Below are 24,329 nucleotides of genomic sequence, written 5' to 3' on the forward strand. Positions count from 1 at the left end.
CTATGAAAATCAGGAGAGGGAGATAATTAGTTGCTTCCTTCTCCACACTGAATCCAAATCACAATGACCTTTTTTTTTTTTTTTTAAGAGATGAGTTGTCACTCAAGTTTGGAGTGCGGTGGCATGATCATCAGTGAGTGTGAGATCGCTGTAACCTCAAATTCTAGGCTCAAGTAATCTCTGCCTCAGTCTCCTGAGTATTTAGGACTACAGCCACGCACCACAATATTTTAAATTATTTTGTAGATATGGGGTCTTGCTACGTTTTCTAGTCTGGTCTTGAATTGGTGGCCTCAAGCAATCCATTCTCACCTTGGCTTCCCAAAATGCTGGGATTACAGGCATGAACCATCATACCTGGCCTTTTCTGAGGCATATGCATGTGATACTCTTGGAACTGGTAGCAGGTGTTCCTATTCTGTAAGTTTGCTTCATAACAATATTAAAACAGGTGACAATTTACAGGTTGAACAGTTTATTTTGTACCAAAATAAAGAATGGATCTTTAGAACTGTAAAACTTCACCCTTTTTTTCTTTGCCAGGCTATATAAAATTGATATCCAGGGAAAGGCAGTCCAAAGAAAGTAGAACTTAAGTATACACAATAGATTTTCCATCCAGTTGTCTCCCAAGAAATGATTCTCTTCCTTACCCCTGTCATGTTCTGGGCAACATCACACCTCCCTTATTCCTCTAACTGGGACCCTGGTGCCATGGAGCTCTGGTGAATGGTAAGAGGCAGATGGTCTTACAGGAAGAGTGGCTCTTTTCTGGTAGGCTGTGGTTCCCAGTACACCCACAAAGATTAGCAGCATTAGGCAGAGTCCCATGGACAGCCTTAGGTGGGTCATGGAGGGATTATGGTCCGAAGTAACCAGCAACCTAGGAACACAGAACGTAATATTTGGCTTGGAATAATGCCTAGGCTTAGTAGATAAAGGGGCATTACCTTTTGTGTGTGTGTGTGTTTTTTTTTTTTTTTTGGAGACAAGGTCTTGGTCTGTTGCCCAGGCTGGAGTGCACTGGTGTGATCTTGGCTCACCATAACCTCCGCCTCCCAGGCTCAAACGATTCTTCTACCTCAAACTTCCTAGTAGCTGGGACTACAGGCGCTTGCCGGGCCACCACATCTGGCTAAGGGGCTTTGCCCTTAAAGATAGAGCTCATGAAACCTCACCTCATCCAAGCATTAGGCTAAACAGGACATAATTAAGAGGGACTACAGAACATGAAAGTAGAAATAAGGTCAAGATCTAAATCTTCCAGCATCTTAAATTATTGGAAGAAGACCTAACTTGGCGGCGAGGGAAGTGGCTTAGGGGAAGAGTCAGTCTATGGTCTTTAGGTAGCTAGGCACAATCCCTACCAGTGCTTAAGAAAGGAAGGGGGCCAGGAGTGGTGGCAGTGGCTCCCAGCACTTTGGGAGGCAGAGGTGGATGGGTTGCTTTAGCTCAGGAGTTCGAGACAAGCTTGGGCAACATGGTGAAACTGTTTCTACCAAAAATACAAAAATTAGCTGGCACGGGGGTGTGCACCTGTAGTCCCAGCTACTTGGGAGGCTGAGGTGGGGGAATCACTTGAGCCTAGGGAGGTTGAGGCCACAGTGAGCTGAGATCACCCCACTGCATTCCAACCTGGGTGACAGAGTGAGACCCCGTCTCAAAAAAAGAAAAAAAAAAAAAGCGGGGGGGAACTAAGATACCTATGTCCTAGAGATGGGGGAATGTGTTATTGTATGGGAGAAGGGAGCCAGGTAGTGACGGGACTGGATGATCGTGTTAGTTAGGGATCTTTGTTCTCTGAAACGCAACCGTGTCTAGGACAATATACACATGAGTGAGTGCTTAATAAATTTAATTTTAAACATCTGGACTCCATGGATTTGAAAGAAAAGTACTTGGAATATTATCTTACTTGCTGAGTTGTGTGGTAAAGTTGGCTCCTCCATGATACACTTCTAGGGGTTTTTTCTGGAGAGTCAGAGTCAGGGCCCTGTGCAGCATAGCCACTGAAGGCCCTTGGCAGCCAGGGGACTTCCACATATGCACAGTAAACACCAAGCTAGTGGTAATTGATGGGCTGTGGAAATAGCACCTAAATGGACATTTGAATGTTTTAATAGAGGTATAGTTCCTGGCAGAGTATATGTCATGAAACAGGTGCAGGCTTAAGAGTGGGATGAACAAAAGGTCTTCAGAGGAGAGTCATCAAGTAAAGGACTTAGGGATTCTCCTTGACCCATTGTATAAATACTCAAGCTTTTACCTGCCAGTGCCACCTCTGCTCGCCAAAGCCTGCAGTACTGCTTCAGCCAGCCCTTCTTGCTGTTCTTTCCCCAGAGAGTGGCCTGGAGGCCCAGCTAATCCTAAAGAGAGCTGGAATAGTGGATCTGGGGTTGAAAGACTCACAGGTGGGGAAGTAACAGCATTGATATCTTCATTAGTCTGACACAGCCGACCCCGGGGACAGAAGAGAAGACCATAATACCCAGGTATCTGCAAGGAAATATGTAGCAGGATATGGTTTTGTTTTGATTATCTGTTCAAGTCTTCTAAGGAAAATGTATTCTAGGTCAGAGTCATGGACTCAGTGGGTACTTAGGAAAACTGTATGTACATCAAAACAGGTTGGACAGTACCACCATACAAGTATTTCCCAACTTCTGTTTGCCAGTATGCTGCCACTATTCCTCTTATGGTACCCACCTGTATAACTTTTCCCGGAAGGCATGGGACCCAAGGTGAGCCCTCCACCTGCACCTTGTAAGCTCCCATCCCTGTGCATTGATGTAAGTAGCAGCGGCCCATGAGCTCTGCTTCCTTGAGGTGTGGGGTAAGAGAAGGATGCCTGGTCTTAACCCTAGGGAGCAGCTGTGAAGTGAGGTTGGCAAAGAAGCAACGGCTCTGGGGATGGTAGATTTCCCCATGGGGATTCTCCACCCCAGCAGGGAATCCATTTTCCTTCTTCCAGCATTCACTCTGAAGGGCAGGTCAGAAGGTAGAATAGTGTTTGTTCTGATGCCTTTGAAGCTGACTCCCTTCCAGACCCACTCAGTTTCATTGTCTGCTCTCTTGTCTACTCACCCTATTGATTAAGGGCTTGTACATGCGGCAGCCTTCCAGCATGGGGTCTGAGGAGCAGCTTCCCTTGTCCAAGTGCAGGTAGTGGCAGCCCAGCCCACTGTGGGGAATGGATGGTAGAGTGACACTAGGATCACTGACCGCCGTACAACCCCCTAACCACTCAGCACACACACCTGCCAGTACAGAAGAAGTCTGAGGACCCAGTCCCACATGTGGTCACCAAGCCAAATTCTGGGCCAGATCCTGCTTGACAGATGAGAACGAGAAGGAAAGAGAGCCCTCAATAAATGAAGCCCAAACATCCTTCCGCACCAGCTATCCTCATAGCTTCGATTATACATCAGCAACAGAAACCCCTCCAGCCTCCCGCTTCCCCCAGAGCTGACTTGGGTCATGAGTGCCTCTCTGGAGGTCTGCCTTATTTCTCACCCTGGCCCCACAACAGCTCCTCTGCAGCGCTGTGGTTGACCTGGTACCAGCCTGAGTCTTCGAAGGCAGCGAGGGTGATTGGGTCGAGTCGAGTGCGCTGGGCTCCATCAAAGGTAGCAGTCATTAAAGAACCCTGGAGTAGTCTGGCCTCCCAGTGCGAGGACAAAAGGCCCTCCTGGAGGAGGTGGCAGATGGCTGGTTGTTACCTGGCTACTCCTTTCTTCCATTACCCCAAGGTGTTCTCATTCTCACCTCTTCTTCCAAGGGAACACCCAGTGAAGCCCCGGGCACTCCCAAGTGTTTGGCCAGGCTGAGGCTAACAGCTGGGGTGGTGAGAAGCAGTTGTCCCCACTCATCTTGCCTTGTCACTTGTTGCCTTGTAGAACAGTTCTCTCTAACTGAGTGCAGAAAAGGAAGAAGGCAATACGAGGAGAGGAAAACTTAGGAAGAGTGAAGTAAAATTAGAAGGAAGGAGGTTATGAGATAGTGAATTCCCTCTGGTTGATTGTGGGAAGTCCTTAACCTCATTCCTCTCATTTACCGCTGAATCCTGAGGGGCAGTCTTGCCATTTCTTGAAGAGCTGTTCAGAGAAACCTAAGGCATGTAGCAATTCATGTAGTGTGGCCTAAGGACAAATGACAGCCCAGTAAGGGGGCCGAATTTGCAGCAGGATTGACCAAACACTCTATACCCCTCTGCCCAATCAGCTCTTCCTAGAGCTTGAGGCACCTTCTATTCCATCCTCTGTGGGTTCTTTGACTTTATGGGAAACTGAGTAACCTGGCCCCCTACCCTGCAACCTGTTTGCTTCTCCCTATTCATCATGCAGCAGTCACCATGACGATGTCACTGTGGCTGAGGCTGGGGCTGGTGAGATGTTGGGCACAGTAGACAATGGTGCCGGCAAGGGGCCTGTCTTCTGAGTCCAGCTGGCAGCAGGCAGCATAGGCTATGACAGAGGGCTGTGGATGGGCCAGGACAGGGTAGGGCCGGAAAGGAGAAAAATAGGGTATCACAAATAAAAGAGATCCTCTGAAAATGGAGGACCAGGGGACTCTGCAAAACTCTGCAGGAGTGGTATTGAGGGATGGCTATGGATGGGGGTAGCCTTTACCCAAACGTTACTAACATTCCCTAAGTTATCCCAAATCAGCACAACTTAATAAAAACTGCTTTTGGCTGGGCATGGTGGCTCACGTCTGTAATCCTGACACTTTGGGAAGCCAAAGCGGGCAGATTGCTTGAGCCCAACAGTTCGAGACACAGCCTGGGCAACATGACAAAACCCCGTCTCTACAAAAAAATACAAAAAATTAGCCGGACATGGTGGTGCACACCTGTAATCCTAGCTACTCAGGAGGCTGAGATGGGAGAATCACCTGAGCCCAGGAGGTCAAGGCTGCAGTGAGCTGTGATTGGGCCACTGTACTCCAGCCTTGGCAACAGAGTGAGACTCTGTCTCAAAACAAAAGTAAAGCAAAACAAAACAAAACAAAAAACTGCTTTTATGCTCCCTAACCCTCCTCATGAGATTTAAGATTGAGAGAGACAGCAGGGAAAGGAGATTTGATTTGAACCTCACCTCTTGGTGGCACTTGGAAGTGTGAGCAACCCGCACATACAGAAGAAAATCAGTGTTTTGGACCCCAGGCCCATCTGGCTGGACCAGTTGTGGGGGACCCTGCTCTGGCCACAAGGCGTAACCGCGAAGATGGGCGTCAGGAATCTGGCAGGGAGTGAAATGTTGCATTAGCAGATGGGCTGGGACAGTAGGAAATTGGGTATGAGGAGTAGGGGAGAATGAGTCTGTTTGGTCTGTCTTAGCGTTATCTAGGCAGCTGGCTAGAATACAGAGTTCTGCCCCTTCACCCCCAGTCTCTGATTTACTAAATTTTAACAGGGAGAGGAGCTCAGGAATCTATATTGTTAAGAAGCACACTAAGTAACTCTGATGCTGGTGGTCTTGGAATGGTCATGGCAGGCTGCAGATCTCCAGATCCTTGAGACTGAGAGGTGAGCCTGCTCAGGATCCTGTCTTCCGTCCCCTTCTTCCTGGTGTACTTATTTCTGCCTTTCCTCTCTTTACTATCTGTGTATCCCCCCACCACCCTTATTTTTTAAAGATCTCAGTGTTGTTGACTCAATCTCACCTTTGCCCCCAGGCAACTCTCTCCTTTGTACCCTGGGTTCAAGAGGCTGCACCTATAAGAGTGAATATCTGTAGGTGAGCTGCAGACATTTCTAGGTATCCCTGAAGAAGAATTACATACATTGTCAATGACATGAACTCACCTGTGGTAGTTTGGGGTATTTGGGTCTCCCCAGACAGCATGGCAATACCGTGCAGGGTCTCGACTCAGAAGTAGGGGTCCTTGCACTGGAGGGACTTGACAAGAGGTCAGTTTCCCTCCATATCTTGGAATTCCAGTACTTTTTCTGGGTTGATCTTCCTCCCCTGGACCTCTCTGCTCCTCAACCCTCCATGACACCTCTGTTCCCTCACTCACCTGCTAGAACAGCCTGGATTCGCTGAGTGGCCTCTCTCACTGCGGCCAGGGCTCGGGATACCCCTCTCGTCCCTTCCCCCTCAAGATCCCAAGCTCCATCTGATATATGATCTCCTAGATAGCAGGTTTGGATTCGTAGGGGTTGAGGATCACCGGAGCTAGGGAGGGTGAGGGAGGAAGAGCGAGATTTTGGGGGGAGTTGGGAGAAAGGGGGCCTGAGAAGGCTCACAGACTTCTGTGTCTCATCATGTAGACATCTGCTCACAGCAACCCTGAGGACTAGTGGCGGCAGCAGCAGCAGCAACAACAGCATCTCCCTTCTGTGTCTCTCCGTAGATACAGCCTGGATCCTGTCTTCCATCCCCTTGTTCCCTGGCTCACTGTTTCTGGCTTTCCTCTCTTTACTATTTTTCACCGTGTACCCCCCACCACTCTTGCTTATTTTTTCAAGATTTGAATGTTGTTGACTCAGTCTACAGTTCCCTGCCAGGAGGTCGGATATGAACCACCCTCTTCCAGAGGGGCCAGAGGTGGAGTGCTGGGGGAGGGGAAGTGTTATTCTGAGGCCTCAGCTGACCTTTCCGAAGAGGAGCCTGCCTTATCCATGATGAAACTCTTTCCTTGTTTTTTGTTTGTTTGTTTTGTAGAGATGGAGTCTCCCTATGTTGTCCAGGCTGGTCTCAAACTCCTGGCCTCAAATGATCCTCCTGCTTTGGCCTCCCAAAGTGCTGAGATTACAGGTATGAGCCACTATGCCTGGCTGGGAACTCTTTCCTAATCCTTTCCATCCCTTGTCCTATTTCTTTTCCCTTTCTGAGTAGAAAACCTTGAAACCTTCACAGAACTAGAAAATTGGTGTCACCGGCCGGGCGCGGTGGCTCACGCCTGTAATCCCAGCACTTTGGGAGGCCGAGGCGGGCGGATCACGAGGTCAGGAGATCGAGACCACGGTGAAACCTCGTCTCTACTAAAAATACAAAAAATTAGCCGGGCACAGTGATGGGCGCCTGTAGTCCCAGCTACTCAGGAGGCTGAGGCAGGAGAATGGCTTGAACCCGGGAGGTGGAGCTTGCAGTCAGCCAAAATTGTGCCACTGCACTCCAGTCTGGGCGACAGAGCAAGACTCTGTCTCAAAAAAAAAAAAAAAAGAAAGAAAATTGGTGTCACCATAACAGGGGAAGTGGGGGACAGAGGTATTCTTTGGTTTGTAGTTGCCTGCTGGCCTCCCTGGACATGGGCAAACAAGGCTTCTGCATTTCACTAGCCCCAGTTTCAGAACTGGGTGGCCTCTAACTAAACTACAAGACTTCTAGGATCTCCTACATCTATGTAGGGCTCTTAGTGGGAGCTCAACAAATACATGTTAGTTGACTGACACCTCCTCTAAGAGGCTGTTGTGTTAGGTCTCTTAGGTTTCACGGAAGCTGCTTTTAGGTGTGCAGAGGAGGGAAAAGAAAACTCTTTTTTTTTTTTTTTTTGAGACTGAGTTTCGCTCTTCTCGCCCAGGCTGGAGTACAATGGCGCAATCTTGGCTCACCACAAACTCTGCCTCCTGGGTTCAAGCGATTCTCCTGCCTCAGCCTCTGAAGTAGCTGGGATTACAGGCGCCCACCACCACACCCAGCTAATTTTTTTGGTATTTTTAGTAGAGATGGGGTTTTACCATGTTGGCCAGGCTGGTCTCGAACTCCTGACCTCAGGTGATCCACCTGCCTCGGCCTCCCAGAGTGCTGGGATTATAGGTGTGAGCCACCGCGACCGACCAAGAAACTCTTAAAATGGACCTTAATGTTCAAAGATGTTCTTAAGGAACTCTGTTTTCTTTGTTCATGCTGTGTTTTCACATCCTGTTTCCCTTGCTTGGATACCGCCCCCTCCCCTGCCTGCCTGGGTAATTCCTACCTTTCTGGTAATTACCCCTGGAAGCCTTTCTTAATACCCCCAGCCCAAATTCCACACCTGCCACAGTGGGTGGGGAACCACCTCACAGGAGGGGTCTCCCCTCCCAGCTCCTAACAGAACACTGTCATCCTCTCTTATAATTGTTGGCTTAGCGGCTCTCCCTCCACATCCTGAAGTCCTTGAAGGTAAGCCTGCTTCCTGTTGGTCTTTGTGTCCACACCACTCAGCACAGCCCTTCGGGCCTGGTCTTCAGTGTGTGGATGAAAACAAAGAACCTAACCCCATTATTTAACTTTTGAAGAAACGTTTGTTTTAAGGCAGCATGTTTTAATAGCTAATTGGTGACCAACATGGATTAGAGTTTAGAGTAGGGCTGCTGACTTCCCAAGGATTTTATACTTTCACATGCCAGAACTGTGGTTGAAACTACTGATTATAAGGGAGACACCTGTTGGGGCTCGGAAACCGTAGCCCAAAATACAGCATTGACATGCTGAACTGAAGAAGCAGCCTCAAGATCTTCCTGACCATCCTGCCTTTCCCCCTTAAACACACACCCACACCCCTCATCTCTCCCAAAGCACAGGCCCTATCTGCCTAAGATCCAGACCCAATAAGTAAAGCAATTCTTTTCTTCTTCCCCTAAGACCAAGAATGTAACCACACCTGAACAGGCCTTTTCACTGTTAGAACTGTTTACAAGTTAATCTCTGTTCCCAGATCCATTCATTCTCCTTAGTAATCATTTATTGCCCCTCAACAGAATTCCTGTTTTTCACCCCTCCTATAACCTGTTTTGCTAGGATCCAAGGCACCATTCTTTCTGTAACCTCAAGACCATATATAAGCTTCTGCACTTCATGGGGTGGGGTTAGGTCTTCATTCTGAAGGTTCTCTTTTTTTTTTTTTTTTTTTTCTTTTGGGGGGGGGGGTGGGTCTTTTTTTTGGAAGTTTTTTTTTTTTTTTTTTTTTTTTTTTTTTGAGACGGAGTCTTGCTCTGTCGCCCGGGCTGGAATGCAGTGGCCCGATCTCAGCTCACTGCAAGCTCTGCCTCCCAGGTTTACGCCATTCTCCTGCCTCAGCCTCCGGAGTAGCTGGGACTACAGGCGCCCGCCACCTCGCCCAGCTAGTTTTTTGTATTTTTAGTAGAGACGGGGTTTCACTGTGCTAGCCAGGATGGTCTCGATCTCCTGACCTCGTGATCCGCCCGTCTCGGCCTCCCAAAGTGCTGGGATTACAGTCTTGAGCCACCGCGCCTGGCCTCTGAAGGTTCTCATATGTACATGTTAAATAAATGTGTATGCCTTTGGAGAATCGCTTGAACCCAGGAGGTGGAGGTTGCGGTGAGCCAAGATGGCGCCATTCTACTCCAGCCTGGGCAACAAGAGCAAAACTCCATTTCTAAATTAATAAATAAATAAATGTGTATGCCTTTTCTCCTATTAATCTGTCTCATGTCTGATTTTTCAGTGACCCTCCGGGGCCCAGGGCCTTGGCTTTCACACACCCAAACTCTGGAGGCAAACCCACTCTGCCACTTTTTATCTATATAAATGTATATGTAACTTTGACCAAGTGCCCCAGTTTTCCCATCCATAAAATAGGGGTGACTGTACTTTTGGGGTTGTTATTGAGAAGTAAGTGAATATTTATGAAGCACTGAGAACAGTGTATGGTTTATGGTAAATACTAAGTCAAGTAAAAAAATACGTATTATACACAGTGGCGTGGCTCATGCCTGTAATCCCAGCACTTTGGGAGGCTGAGGTGGGATGATCACTTGAGTCCAGGAGTTTCAGGCCATCCTGGGCAACATAGGGAGACCCCTCATCTCTTAAAAAAGGAAAAGGAAAAGAAAAAAAGAATACGTATTATATACACTGTCAATGCAGAGGAGACCTGTTCTTTTATTATTTACTTAGATTTGTTATTATACTATTTTTTTTTCTAAGACATGGTCTTGCTCTGTCCCCAAGCTGGAGTGCAGTGGCTCAATCACAGCTCACTGTAGCCACAACCTCCTGGGCTCAAGCAGTCCTCCCACCCCAGCCTCCCGAGTAGCTGGGACTGGAGGTGTGCACCACAGCGACTAGCTAATTTTTGTGTTTTTTGTAGAGACAGAGTTTCGCCATGTTGCCCAGGCTGGTCTTGAACTCCTGAATGCAAGTGATCTGCCCACCTTAGCCTCCCAAAGTGCAGGGATCACAGGCGTGAGTCACCATGCCTGTCATATTTTAAAAATTTATTTTATTTTCATTTATTTTGATACAGAGTCTTGCTCTGTGACCCTGGCTGAAGTTAAGTGGCATGATCATAGCTCACTGCAGTCTCGAACTCCTGGGCTCAAGCCCTCCTCCTTCCTCAGCCTCCTGTAGGTGTGTGCTGCCATGCCTGGCTAATTTTTAAATTTTCTAGGCCGGGCGCGGTGGCTCAAGCCTGTAATCCCAGCACTTTGGGGGGCCGAGACGGGCGGATCACGAGGTCAGGAGATCGAGACCATCCTGGCTAACACGGTGAAACCCCGTCTCTACTAAAAATACAAAAAACTAGCTGGGCGAGGTGGCGGGCGTCTGTAGTCCCAGCTACTCGGGAGGCTGAGGCAGGAGAATGGCATAAACCTGGGAGGCGGAGCATGCAGTGAGCTGAGATCCGGCCACTGCACTCCAGCCCGGGCAACAGAGCAAGACTCCGTCTCAAAAAAAAAAAAAAAAAAAAAAATTTCTGTAGATCATAGCTCACCGCAGTCTCGAACTCCTGGGCTCAAGCTGTCCTCCTACCCCAGCCTCCTGCAGGTGTGTGCCGCCATGCCTGGCTAATTTTTAAATTTTTTGTAGAGACACGATCTTGCTGTGTTTCCCAAGCTGCTCTCGAACTCCTGGCCTGAAGTGATCCCCCAAAGCACTGGGATTACAGATATGAGCCACCACAGTTGGCCTGTTCTTTTATTATCACCATGTGTGCACAATTTTTTTTTTTTTTTTTTGTGATGGCATCTTACTCTGTCGCCCAGGCTGGAGTGCAGTGGCGCGATCATGTGTACAAATCTTTAGAGGACTCTTGTTTTTTCCCTAAGGCGAACCTAGTCTTTTTCTCCAAATGTCTGAAGTCTTTTTTCCCTCAGATTTCTTAGGTTTCTCTGGCCTAAGTCTGCAGCTCCTAATGCTGTGCTGCTCCCCTGTGGCCATACTGAGACAGGGTGTGCTCTGGTCACCATATGGGCTGATCTTAACTTCATACACGCGGGTAGGAGAACTTCATGCATTTTAATAAATCCTTCCTGTCTTTTAAAATTTAGATTTTAATTTTTTGAGACAGGGTCTCACTTTGTCACCCATGCTGCTATGCAGTGGTGTGATCACGGCTCACCGCAGCCTCAACCTGGGCTCAAGCAATTCTCCCATCTCAGTCTCCCAAGTAACTAGGACCACAGGTACATGCTACCATGCCCAGCTAATTTTTAATCTTTCTTCTCTTTACACTGCAAATTCTTCTTCATCTTTCAAGATCCAACCCTGAGGTTATCTGCCAGTTGAGACTTCTTTGCTCCCCCAGCTAGAGTTCTCAAATCTGTTCTCCAATAGCATTTCTTTCACATCTTTGAAGGAGCTCTCTTATAATGTTATCCTGACATTTATTTTTGTATTTTTTTCCCTGCTAGATGGTGGGCAGGGGCTGAGTCTTATTTGTCTCTGCCTGTTTAAAGAGGTATGAAGTAGTTGCAGGGCAATAATGGAGGTAAGATGATGAAGATGAGGAAGGAGCAAGGAGGTGAGGAAAGAGTGAGAATAATATTCATTTTACGGGGCACAGCTTTGTGCCAACACGTTGTTCCAAGCACTTTATTTTATTTGATTGATTGATTGATTGATTGATCGAGACGGAGTCTTGCTCTGTCACCCAGGCTGGAGTTCAGTGGCATGATCCCGGCTCACTGCAACCTCTGCCTCATGAGTTCAAGTGATTCTCCAGCCTCAGCCCTCCAAGTAGCTGGGATTACAGGCATATGCCACCACACCTAGCTAACTTTAGTATTTTTAGTAGAGATGGGATTTTGCCATATTGCTCAGGCTCAAACTCCAGAGGTCTCCCCAAAGTGCTGGGATTACAGGCGTGAGCCACTGTGCCTGACCCAAGCACTTTATACTCGTATAATTCTTTCAGCCACCTCATGAGGTAGGCATTATTATTATCCCAATTTTACAATCAAGGCACAGCAAAATTAGGCAATGTACGTAGGTGGTAAGTGGCAGTATAGGAGTTGAACTGACATAGTTAGGCACCTGAGCCCAGGCTTGAACCCACTGTGTAATCCTGCTTCTTCAGTGTGTAGTGATGAGAGGAAGAGGGTGAGGAGAAAAGGAGGTAATGAGGAGAGAATGGGGATAAGGAGAGAGGATGGAAGGATAAGAGAGGATGGGGTTAGACAAAAGAACAGAACTTAGAGAGAATGGGATGAAGGGGAGAAAAAGGGTGTGGTGGTAGGAAATTAGGGATAAGGAGAGAGGATGTTGATGAGGAACTGGGTGGAGATGAGAGAAATGTTGGCTGTGGAGAGAGGCTGGTAGGAGAAGAGCTGTCGTCCAGGTGGGGTCATCATTCATATGGATGCTCCCTCTGGCAGGCCGGCCTCTCGGCTCCCTCACCCTCTGTCTCTAACCATCTCCTCCATTCCTCCTAGTGAGCCTCTCCCAGGGCCATACCCAGAGCCTTATCACCACTAGAAACTGCAGCACCTATGAAATAACGGAATCAAACATCCCATGCTGATAGAATCTCCTTTCCTTATGGTGGTTTTCTCAAGCTGCCTCCCAGCAGCTGTTCTATTAAGCTCACTGAGGAACCACAGCCCTCCCCATCTTCACATCTCACCTTCTCTGCCTTAGGTTCCAGGCTCACCACTGCAATCCCCTTTTGTTAATGCCTTCAACTCCTCTCCCCTGTCTGTCCTTTCCATCTCATCTCCCTGGTTAAGTCCCAACTCTAGATGGACCTAACATTTGTCTTCTCCGCATTTGCTCTCAAGCATCTAAGGACCACTGGATAGAATCATCCCAGAGGACATGTCACTCTAAAGTGGTCATCATCAACTTCAGTTGGATGCTCTCAAGTCAGAAATCTCAGCAATGAGCTCCCTCTTCTACTCTCACCAACTAGGATTTTATACTTTCTTTTTTTTTTTCTCTCTCTTTTTTTTGAGCTGGAGTCTCACTCTGTTGCCCAGGTTGGAGTGCAGTGGCGTGATCTCAGCTCACTGCAAGCTCTGCCTCCTGGGTTCACGTCATTCTCCTGCCTCAGCCTCCCGAGTAGCTGAGACTACAGGCGCCCACCACCTTGCCCGGCTAATTTTTTGTATTTTTAGTAGAGACGGGGTTTCACCATGTTAACCGGGATGGTCTCGATCCCTGACCTTGTGATCCACCCGCCTTGGCCTTCCAAAGTCCTGGGATTACAAGTGTGAGCCACCGCGCCCAGCCAGATTTTATACTTTGAAACCTCCAGCCTCCCCTCCTTCTCAGTGACTTTTGATTATCTCTTCTTTCATGGTGAAAATAAAAGCCGTAAGATAGGAACAGCCCCAGCCTGCTACAAACCTATTTGTATTTGATTCTGTTGCCATCTTCTCTGTTTCTTGTTAAAAGAGAGGAGATGTCTTCTTCCCTTGGAAGGCCAGTTCTCCCTCTGATGCTCTGAATCCCATCTGAGGGAGCTTCTGGCTTCAGCTTCTTCAAGCCTCTCTGCCTCCTCTCAGCATTTTGCCCTGCACCCCCAGCCTTCAGTCAGTGAATGAGAAGGACCTGCTTGGGAACCTTTGCATATACTTTCCTCTCTGTTGGGAACCCCCACTTTTTGCCAGATGAATTCCTACTCACCATTTAGATATCCACCAATATGTTATCCCTTCAAAGAAGCCTTTCCCGACCCTCACATTTAAATCAGGTACCCATGTTAATATTGGCCATCAGTCACCCCTTTACTTTTGCTAGATGACACTGCCCACAATTTGTTTGTGGTCTTATGTTTGTCACTCTCACTAATCTATAAATCCCCAAAGGGCAGGGACTGTTCTCCTTATGTGTCCTATAGCTTCTATAACAAAATACTTGGCTTCAAGTAGGTGTTTAGTATGTATTTTTTGAGCAAATGAATGTGGTGAGAAGGCAGGAGGGAGGTGAGGGATGGAAGGGTGAAGATAGAAGATAGAAGGTGAGTAAATGGACAGTGAGGAGAGGATGATAATGAGGAAAGTATGCAAAAGTGAGGCTGGGGATGGCGGGGAGAAGGGGTGAGGGGAGGACCAAGGAGAAGGGCTCTTTGCACTGGACCTGTGTAATGCTTCCAGACCCTGAGTAGGCTCCCAGGAGCTCTGTTTCTTGGGACCATGCTGCCTGCGAGGTTTGAAGGCAGGGCTGAAGGGAGGAGCTAGGCTTTATCTTAGGGTGCAGCCCTAACCTCCGATGGTGACAGAGCTGCAGCCAGCAGGGGTTTTGCAAACCGTCCCGATTGCAGCAGGCCAGCAGTCTCGCTGGGGACGAGCGGGTGGGGCCTGAGCTTATCTCCTGAGTACAGTCCTAACCTCAGATGGTGACAAAGCGGGAGCTAGAAGGCGTTTTGCAAACCGTCCCGATTGCAGCAAGGTTGGATAGCCTGGCCAGGGGTGACAGTGCTAGGTGTGGGAGCGGGGCAGTAGGGACTTGGACAGTTTAGGACTCCAGGGTGAAGCTTAGCTCCTGGGGCGTAGGGGATGGATCCATTCTATGTGTGGCTTGCCTCTACCTACCCCCAGAGCCCTGTTTCTTCTAAAAGGGAAGCAAATCTAAGGGAAAAATCTAGTCTGTCCCTGGACCTAAGATAAACAAACAAACAAATAAATACATAAATACATAAATAAATAATAAAAGAGAAGCAAGAGGCTACAGCTCTGTGGCGGGTCTCTCCCTATCAGGAAGCCTGCCCCTTCCCAGGCCCTGGGACCTTTCCACTGCTTTCTGAAGTCAGAACTGATGGCCATTTTGGTAAAGTTAAGTTGCAGCCATTTTCCTCTGAAAACCCCCACCCTCTTCCCTTGGGGAGAATTTCTCATGTGCCACTGAGGTTTTCTGAGGCTAGGCCAGGCCTGGTTATGGAAGCAGCTGACAGAGACCAACCAGGGGTTCTGTCCAGTTTGGACTACTCCCATTTTGGAGCAGCCCATGCTGAGTCTTGGGAGGAGGGGTCTGCCTGCGGGGGGCTGGTGAGGGTGATGGGAAGTGACTGGCCTGTCCGAGAGGAGACATACAGGCCCTCAGCCAGCCCTGCCTATTGTTGCCTCAGCGTCTCCTGAACAGCCCCCTTCATCCCATAGTCCCCTCACTGGCTTGGAGCAGGGTAGGGGGTGGAGGTGAAGAGGCCCCTTTCCACCCACAACCCCAACCGGGATCTTGCAACACTGGGATGGGGGCCCTGGGGGCCCAGACATGTGGCAATCTGTGTAGAGGGGTGGGGAGGTGTGCACTGAGCAGGGGGGTGGGGGCAGCTTTCACAAGCCACCACCGCTGCTGACTGACCTTGGCAGACTCACCTTGGGCAGCTTCCTCCCTCTGCAGTGTCTCCCCACAGTCTGCCTTCTCCTCTGCAGCTTCCCTGTGGCCTAAGATCCTGTCTCTCAGCTCAGGATTCTCATTCTGCTCCCCAGTTCTGCTCCAGAAAGAAAAGTGGGCCTGAGCTGTGGGTGCTGAAGCAATAGGGCTGCTTGTGTGTGCTGTTTGGACCTTGATTTGCTGGTTTTCACTGGTCCTGGTGCATTTCCCCAGGCAGGGTTTGGCTAACTGCCCTTCCCCGGGCTCCTTTCTGTCATCTCCTTCCCCAGTGGTGACAGCCTTACTGTGGTGAAGGTGACAGGAGGACCAAGGGACAGGGAAGCTGAATCCAGGGGCAGAGAGAACCCTGCTCTCCACCTCCCCCAGCTTCTTAGGTACCATCCTTCTTGACAGAGGGAATGAAAATAGTCATTTGCAACCCCTGGAGCCCCATTCTGGAGGGAAGGTGCATCTTTTTCTTACTTATCCTCTCCTTCCTTCTTTCATTCAGCATCCATTCCTGGCTTCCTTTTTCTTGGTCACCTTAGGGCTTTTGCATTTACCCTTCCCTCTGTTCACGCTTACACTCAAAGACATACCTGCCTCCTTCGCAAATTTTTTCAAGTTTCAATTGAAATGTCATTTCCTCAGAGAGAACTTTCCTGGCTACCCCAGCTAAAATAGCCTCCCTATCTGTTGGTTTATTTGGTTTTCCCAATGGGCTATTCGAATGGAGTAAGCAGGAGAAGTTAATTAAGGTGCTTTATGAAGATGTGAACCAATAGTATCCGGGGAAAGTTCCTGGAGTGGTGAAGTCCCCTGGGCTAGCCCAGCATGGGGGCCTGAGGGCCAGGAATCCTTTGGGAGGGACTGTGGAGAGCGCCAGTCAGCAGGGGGCTCCCATCACTCTCCTCCTGCCAGTCTCACCCGCACCCCCTGAGAAGCTGGTTGATGTAGGGAGGCATCCACCTGGGGACTGTGTAGGGTGATGAAGGGTGGAGAGGGTTCTGGAGGGGCAAAGGAAGACATTCAACACACTTGTTTACTGACTTTTTCTTCCTACTCCTGCTGAGAACTTGTCTCATTTCCAGAAAAGATACTCAACAAATACTTGTTGGCCAAAACCAATTGAGGTCAAATTGAAAGCCTCCTTCCGGAAGTGTGCCCTCTGGCTCTGACTCTTCCCCCTGGAATATGATCTGACACAAAGGATTGGGATGTGTTCAGCTGCTGCACATCACGCTGGCATCACAGCAGGGAGATGGTGATGTGACTCCTCTAGACTGGGTACCAGTCAGGAAGGCTCCACTAGGCACCGGCCCTGAGGACCTGACAAGGGGAGTGGGGGCCTGAGAGGAGACACAATTCAGAGCTATGGGAACGAAGCCTGGGCTTGATGCTGAAGCAAGCCAGATCCCATCACCCAGAACCTTGAAAGTACGTCAAGGGACAGTGGTCTTGAGCTGAGAGGAGGAAATCCGGAGGTTGAGTCATTTACCATGTTCTGTACAAACCTGCCTTATGCAACCTATCCCCCTGGGCTGAAAGGAAGGTGTGAGGATTCTCCCAGGTGCCCACAGAGACTGGTACCTCCCCTCCTTCCAAACTCAGGAAGCTCCCATCAGTCCCTCCACTGAAGGTTCAGATCTGTCCCTCCAAACCAGACCTGGGGCACGGGCCTCCAAGGACACAGGCCTCCAAGGACACAGAGGTAGGAGAGATGGTGCCCGAGAGACACAGAGGCAAAGGCAGGAAAAGGACTGAGTCCTGGGCGAGATAGACATGTTGCACACAGATGCCCGAGGTGTGGGACGGCTCTACTGCTGGAGATTTGAAGAAGGGAGAGAGATCTGGGATGATCCAGACACCAGTCTCTTGCCCTCTCAGAAAATTATTCCTTGATGTCTGACTCAGGCTTTCCCAGCACTGGCCTAGGAGAGACTTTAACAAGCCCTTAATCGATCCCTAGTTCCCTGATACTGTTAAGCACTGTTCTTTATTGAATGTGATTCATGTGACACTCAAACTGAGTATCCGTGAGGAGAGTGTAGCATGGAGTAGAGAGACAGGTACCATGTACTGAGGCAGCAAAGGGATTCAGTGAGTGTCAGGAGAAGCCTCTTATCCCCTCTGGCCCTCAACTGCTTTATCTATAAAATGTGGCTCACCCTATCTTGCTGGTCTGAGGGCAGAGCCCACCAGATGATCTCTTGAGGTCTCTTCCAGCACATCTTGAGATCTGTGATTTTATGGAGCTAATTTTGGTTCTGCCTCTAAACAATTGTGTGACCCCAGGTAAGTCCCTTCCCTCTTTGCGGCCTGTTTTCTTACTTACTAAATGAGTTTAGATGAGATCTCTGAGGTCCTTTCAGTTCCAGCAAAATGGAGGAATCATCATAAATATGCTTATTACATATAAAGTTTTCTTTTTCTATGAATATAACACTACAGAGTGGGTACGAATATTGCTACCATTTTGCAGATGAGGAAACTGAGGCACAGAGAGAAGTAATGGCTGAAGGCTCACAGCTAGTAAGTAGCAGAGTAAGATTCAAACTGAGGCTCTTAATTACTGTACCATCTGTGTCTTAGGCTGGAGTCCAAAATGCAAAAGAAAATGCTGCTTTGAGTGAGGGGCTCCCCTGGCACAGGCAGATTGTCATCCTCCTTCTCATTACCAGTGTTCTCATACACAAATCTGCTTTCCAGGTCTCTCCCAACCGATTCCTGTCCCACGCACGCAATTCTCAAGCTTTATGGAACTGGAGCCCCAGGGATGAGGGACAAAGGATGGAAATGGGTAGGTGGGAGCAGCATTGGGAGGGTGTCCATCTGGTAGACTGAGGCATTGGAACTGGAGAGAAGAGATGGCAGGTTGGATCAAGGGACCATAAATATGGCAGAGCCATCAGGAATTTTCCTGCGGTCACCTGGGGCAGGAGCTCCCAGACCTATACTTCGAGGTGAGAGAGAGTGGGCCTGGGAGCAGCAGGCCTGGGCATGAAGGACTGTGTGGTGCCAGGATCTCCCTACAAGCTACAGATCTTTGTTAGCAGAGCAAAGGTTGCTCCAAGTCCTGCGAGGGGCGGGGATGTGCCTTCAGATCACAGAAGGGGGTGATGGGGATGTCAGGGAGCCTTCAGATCACAGAAGGGGGTGATGGGGATGTCAGGGAGAGAAAAGCAGAGTGGCAGATACATGGCCTGGTTGTGTGGCATGTAGGGGGCGGGCTGTGGACAGCATGTCTGTGTTTCCACATGTCCATTTGGGCATGGAAACAAGAGGTGCAGACCTAGCCACATGCATCCTCTGTCTCCAGGGTCCTCCATCACACACACACACACACACACACACACACACACACACACACACACACATACAGCCAACAGTCCCAACACCCAGTCACAGTGCAACTTTATTCAGCCACATAATCATTATGCTGGGTCCTGCCCTTCCTTGCCACCCCGGTTGCCATTTATCCATGGTCTATGTCTCAGGGTTCTAGGCCCCCAGCAGGATGGGGGTCCGCAGAGTCAGGCCGTGCCACGGAGCCTGGTTCCCACAGTCCACCAGCCAGACTCAGCTGCAGCCCCCCACGCCCTTGATGAGGTTGGCCGCCTCAGGGATCTGGCGGAAGAGGTTGCGGAGGGTGTCTAGCTCCTGGGTGAGCTGCTCCACGCGGCTGCGGAGGCGCTCGTTCTCCGCCATATACTCCAGCACCTTCTGCTGCGTCTCCAAAATGCGCCTCTTGGCCTTGTCCCGGCTCTTGCGCACGGCGATGTTGTTGCGCTCCCGCCTCAGCCGGTACTCAAGGCTATCTTTGTTCACTGCCTTCTTGCCCTTGTGTAAGGGGCCAGCGGGGGAGGGCGCCTTCACGAGGGGACTGCAGGGCGGTGCGGCAGTGGCCAAAGGGGCCTGGAGGGGAAGGCACGGAGAGACGGAGAGGTGAGGGCTGGCCAGGAGGCAGAGCGAAGTCGAGGCGGGAATCTCTGCAGCCAGGGCACCCTTGCTGCATCGAAGGAATACAGGACTCAGAGCCAGCTCCTGTCTCTCAGGTCAAAACTATCATCGCCCTGCTTCTGGGAGATGGTGACCCAGATGCACAGGGTCCTCTGCTTGAGACCAAAACTGCCTTTCATGCCCTCACACTTTCTTTCTTTCTTCTTTTTTGTAGAGATGGAGCCTTGCTATGTTGCCCAGGCTGGTCTCCAACTCCTGGTCTTAAGCGACCGTCCTGCTTTAGCCTCGCAAAGCACTGGGATTACAGGCATGAGCCACCGCACCCAGCCAATGTTCTCACACTTTCTGAGTACACTTTCCCTCAATCTGTCTTGAGTCTCCTGTTCTATGACCAGCAGACATTTCTTACAGAAGCAGGTGGCAGAGAAACAAGAGGAGGGGGCATGGTGAGCAGCAGAGAGGCTGGTGGGGAGCCTGAGATCAAGGTAGGCTAGCTTGCCACAGGGTCTTTGGGACATGGTGGGGATTCAGGGTGGGAATGAATTCACAGAGAAGGAAAGGGAGGTCATGGTGCAGTGTGAGCACAGAGGACTGTGGGTTGGGTCCTGCCCTTCTGGGTTTCACAGAGCAACACCAAGCACAGACTCAGCAGCATGAGCAGGGGCACAGGGTCCTGTCCACACCAGCCTCTCCAGCCTGGGGCAGGAGGGAGGAGGGCTGACCTGCTCTTACCTTGAGAACGCGCAGAGGCTGGCCGGGTGCTGCCAGGGTTGGGGGCAGGTGCATGGCTGTCTGCCCACAGTGTGCCACTTGGTACTGCAGGGGATTGTAGCCACCTCGACTGGCAGCTCGGCTGCCCTCTGGCCCCCGGGGCTCCTCCTTCACCGCCACAGCCCTGGGGTCGTAGCTCCCTGGGTTGCTGTAGATGCCAGGCCCCAGCGCCTTCCTGTCTGGGCCGAAGGTATGTGGAGGGTAGGCAAAGGGCCGAGGGTCAGGCGGCAAGTAGTGGGGGAAGGCAGGGGTTCCGGGGCCCTTGAGGCCTCTGGCCTCAGGCGCTGGCTTCACCGCAAAGAGATCGGAGAGAAGCTGCTCTTCCCCAGACTCGATGTAGGCAGAGAGGTCAATGGAGGCCTCATGCTCACACATGTCCCCCAGATCCCCGGGCCCAGCTCGGCCCCCTGAGAACTCAAGTGGCTGCTGGCTGCCCCGGGGCTCACACTCGTAGTAGGTCCCGTGGGACATGGCCGGCCCGCCCCCTCGGCTCCCCGCCCCCACCTGCTCTTGAGGCACCCCTTGGGGTGCTCGGGCTGCCCTCTCTCTACCTCCTCCTGACCTGGGCCTGCCCTCTCTCGATCTCCTGCCCTAGACCTGCCCTCTGCAGTCTCCTCTGTCACCCACTCCTGTGTGGCCTCTCTCCCCCCTCTGCTCTGCTTCCTTTTCCTTCCTCTGTAGTCAATGCCTCTCTTCTCTTCCCTTTTTTCCCCTCTCTCCCCTTGGGGTGACTCAGGGAGGGGCAGGACACACCCCAGAGGGAGAGATGTAAGCCTTAGAGAAAGGCGACTCCCGGCCTATTCAGCAGTTGGGGACCCTCCTTGGTCAGCGTCCAAGCCAGGGTTCTGAAGATGCCAGATCTGGGAATGCTGTCCACTCCCTGCTGAGCCCAGGGGACTCCAAATCCTCACCAAGGGCAACACGCTACTCTGAGTGTCCTCCTCCCTCCAACTTTGAAAAAGTTCTATGCAGAATGAGTTTCCAAGTTAGAGTGAAGAAAGCCCTCTTCCAGTGCCGACCCTCAGTTGGGTCTCAGCTCCTCCCTTGACATACCTTCCTCTGGCTCTCCCCTGCTGCTGGGCTCCACCTACCCCCAAGAGACAGTTTCTTTTGTAGCCTCACCTCCCAGAGCATTCTCTGAGTGTAGGCCAGGGTTTTGTTTGGTTTTGGTTTGTTTTTGAGGGGTCTGGGGAGTAGTGATAGGTCCTAGGAACAAGCTATACATGGGAGCCTGCATGGTGCTGGAGAGAGTATGCTCATTTGCTAGGTTTTTGCACAGGGGCTGTGCAATAGCCCAAATATGAGTATGTTTCCAGCCCCAGCTACCTGTAGCAGCCTGGCACAGTTCCTAACTCCCTGGGCTTGGCTGAAGCACCTGGTCAGGACTTGGGCCTTGCACCGCAGGCCCAGGCAGGCTGCTGCCCTTGGAATAGACAGCCATAATCCTCCAGTGGCTCCAGCACTTCTCTCTTCCAGCTGTTCTCTGCTGCAAGAGGCTCAGGCTGGTGCTTTGCCCCTCACCCTGGGCCTGAGGCTCTGCCTCTGGTTTCCTGTGCCCTGGGCTGCAGGGCTCAGGAGCTTGCTGCAGCTTGTTTGCTGTCTTTCCTTTTGCATGGCCGCTCTCTGATCTACAATGCGTGTCTCTTGGGTCTACTTCCTCTTGTGAGGTTTGAGAAGCCTCTTATGTCATCACCTCTTCCTGGGGCTCTGTTTTAGGGTCTCCAGGAGAAGCCCATGGCTCTTTCTCTGCAATTCTTGGTTCTGTGCTGGCTCTCCTCTTCCCTTTTCTCTTTCCTTTGGGAACCTGTTGAATTTCATCTCCAAAAGGGATTGTAGGTGCAGCGGGGGTGAAAAAAAAGGGCACATAGAAATGTTACTGTCTCTTTTAGGACCAGCAAGTACTCTGGGTGCCCCAGGGGGGCCAAAAGTTTTTGTGAGTTGGGCCAAACAAGGGCCGGGTCACTGTGAGTGGGCCACAGTGGGACAAGTGCAGAGAGGATGTGTGTGGCATTGAACATTAAAATTTTAAAAATGCGTATTCTGGTTAGCATATTCCCTCCATCCTCCCTACCCCAACACCTACCCTAGATGCTCTCTGTGCATGACTTGAGACACAGCCAGATATGCTTTCTCTGAAAGCGCAGTGACCTGGTGTGAGGAGATCTGTGTGCATCCCAGAGACTGATGTCAGGAATTAGGGAGATTTCTCCATTTCAAAGCTGAGCTCTCAGTTTGGTGGCAGTGCTTCTGTTGACCACCAGGTGGCAATATTGGCCCCAATATTTCGGACTTGGCGGGCTGCTGTGGTTCGGACTCAGGTGGACAGCAGAGGGCAGCCTCTCACAGCTCTGGCTCTCGGCAAGCTCCTGCGGGGCGTCTGGAAGGAGGACGAGGAAACCTGGCTGGGATGGGGTCTTGCAGTGCAGTTCTAGGGAGAATAAGCGGCCTGCGAGTCCTGGGTCCAGGGCCTTGTCTCCATGAGGAGAAATTCTGTCCCCTCCCCTACTTTGAAATAATGATAATGAATAGGCCTTGTGCTTTCTGATAAATTAATGCTCTTTCAATCCTTGAAACATACACTTTTTCATGCTCTTTCCCCATGGGTTGTGCAGGAAGGTAGGCAAGGCAGACAGTATTTTTATTCCTACTTTATAAACAAGGAAAACAAGGCTGAGAGGCTGAGCTGCCCAAGGTCATCCAAGGAGGATGCCTGGTTCATCTCTGGCTGAAGGGATGGGAAGGGGTTGCTATGTGACTTGGAGAACCTTCCTGGCCCTCATTTGGCCACCATGGGGAGGGGGAAGTCTGCATCAGTAGCTGCGCAGGAGGAAGTGGGAGGTATGTAAATAGAACCGCAGGAAATGAGAAAGTCAGCAGCTTTAGCCATGGTGAGATAAATCTCTGCCCTGGCCTCCCCGGCTAGTGCTGACGTTGCTGGCACGCTGACCTCAGTGTTTCCCAGTAACAGGGGTTTGGCTGGGGCAGGCAGGACTCTGGATGTCAGGGTAGGGTAGGGGGAGCTCTGGACAGGAAGGGGAGGTGGGGAGGGCAGTGCCAGTCAGTGGCTGGGGGATTCTTGCTCAGGAGAGGAAAGAAGCCCTCCCGGGATAATTTTTCCTTTGCCACTGCAGTTACTACCTGTTTGGATTAACTGAAATGATGCATGTTTGTTATCTTAGTGACTTTGTAACAGGCCTCCTTCCAGTGCCACCTCTTTGGTGAATTAAGACTTTCCCAGTGGGAAGGTAGCTGAGCATGGCTGTGAAGTGTTAAGAGAGAACTGGGCTCAAATCTGGCCTCTGTCACTAACCAACTCCGTGACTCTGGGCAAGTTACTTAATCTTCCTTGCAAAGTGGCAGTAGCAATACCTCCTTCATAGGGTTGTTTAATTTAAACTGTGAATAACATAATGTATGTCATGCAACTGGTCTTAGTAAATGTGAAGTCTCCTTCTTCTCTTCCTCTGACCTCTCATTGCAGTTTTATCTGTGTCTCCTTAACACTCACTACCTGCTGCCTGGTGTGGTGCGTCAGTTTGACGAACATTTTTGAGCACATAGGTACCAGGCACTGCACGGGGTCTGGGGATGTGTTGGGTTTAGCCCTTGCCAGTAGGGATCACAGCCCAGCAGGAAGGCCCACAGGCAGTGGTTCCAGGATGGCATGGGTGGTCTGTGGAGCCAGGATGCGCACACATATGTGTGCCATGCATATCCTTGGTTTCGTTCCCCTAGCAAACTATTTGCTCTTTGAGGGTAGAGTCAGTTACATCTTTTGGACCTCTTCAACTATGGTGACCATATTTCCTGAATTAAAACGAAGGACAGGGCCGGGTGCGGTGGCTCGCGCCTGTAATCCCAGCACTTTGGGAGGCTGAGGCATTCGGATCACGAGGTCAGGAGATCAAGACCACCCTGGCCAACATGGTGAAACCTCGTCTCTACTTAAAAAAAAAAAAAAAAATTAGCTGGGTGTGGCAGCACGTGCCTGTAATCCCAGCTACTCTGGAGGCTGAGGCAGGAGAATCTCTTGAACCTGGGAGGCGGAGGTTGCAGTGAGCCAAGATCACATCACTGCACTCCAACCTGGCAACAAAGCTAGACTCCATCTCAAAAAAA

The 24,329-nt window shown here is 50.3% G+C and overlaps 2 protein-coding genes and 2 long non-coding RNA genes across 4 annotated transcripts; 2 read left to right on the forward strand and 2 right to left on the reverse strand.

Annotated features, from left to right (window-relative positions):
* Nucleotides 1–1,657: 1,657 nt before the first annotated feature.
* On the reverse strand, nt 1,658–6,658 carry CIROP (ciliated left-right organizer metallopeptidase). The gene is made up of 9 exons (XM_017864203.1): nt 6,022–6,658; nt 5,807–5,900; nt 5,665–5,716; nt 5,097–5,240; nt 4,055–4,139; nt 3,766–3,911; nt 3,514–3,688; nt 3,258–3,327; nt 1,658–3,181 (listed from the first exon to the last, which is right to left on the reverse strand). The coding sequence occupies exons 1-9, from the start codon at nt 6,380–6,382 to the stop codon at nt 3,058–3,060; spliced, it is 1,251 nt and encodes a 416-aa protein (XP_017719692.1). The 5' UTR covers nt 6,383–6,658; the 3' UTR covers nt 1,658–3,057.
* Nucleotides 2,414–6,710, forward strand: LOC108523560 (uncharacterized). Its single transcript, XR_001883840.1, has 3 exons — nt 2,414–2,492; nt 5,415–5,527; nt 6,669–6,710. It is a non-coding gene; the product is annotated as an uncharacterized LOC108523560 (long non-coding RNA).
* A 5-nt stretch (nt 6,711–6,715) lies between these two features.
* Nucleotides 6,716–20,257, forward strand: LOC108523559 (uncharacterized). Its single transcript, XR_001883839.1, has 3 exons — nt 6,716–6,761; nt 18,189–18,279; nt 19,654–20,257. It is a non-coding gene; the product is annotated as an uncharacterized LOC108523559 (long non-coding RNA).
* On the reverse strand, nt 18,877–23,218 carry CEBPE (CCAAT enhancer binding protein epsilon). The gene is made up of 2 exons (XM_017864204.1): nt 20,172–23,218; nt 18,877–19,394 (listed from the first exon to the last, which is right to left on the reverse strand). Exons 1-2 carry the CDS (start codon nt 20,679–20,681, stop codon nt 19,059–19,061), a joined length of 846 nt encoding a protein of 281 aa, XP_017719693.1. The 5' UTR covers nt 20,682–23,218; the 3' UTR covers nt 18,877–19,058.
* Nucleotides 23,219–24,329: the final 1,111 nt, after the last annotated feature.

This window comes from Rhinopithecus bieti, unplaced genomic scaffold (assembly GCF_001698545.2).
Source record: "Rhinopithecus bieti isolate Rb0 unplaced genomic scaffold, ASM169854v2 scaffold_74680, whole genome shotgun sequence".
Lineage (NCBI taxonomy): Eukaryota > Metazoa > Chordata > Mammalia > Primates > Cercopithecidae > Rhinopithecus > Rhinopithecus bieti.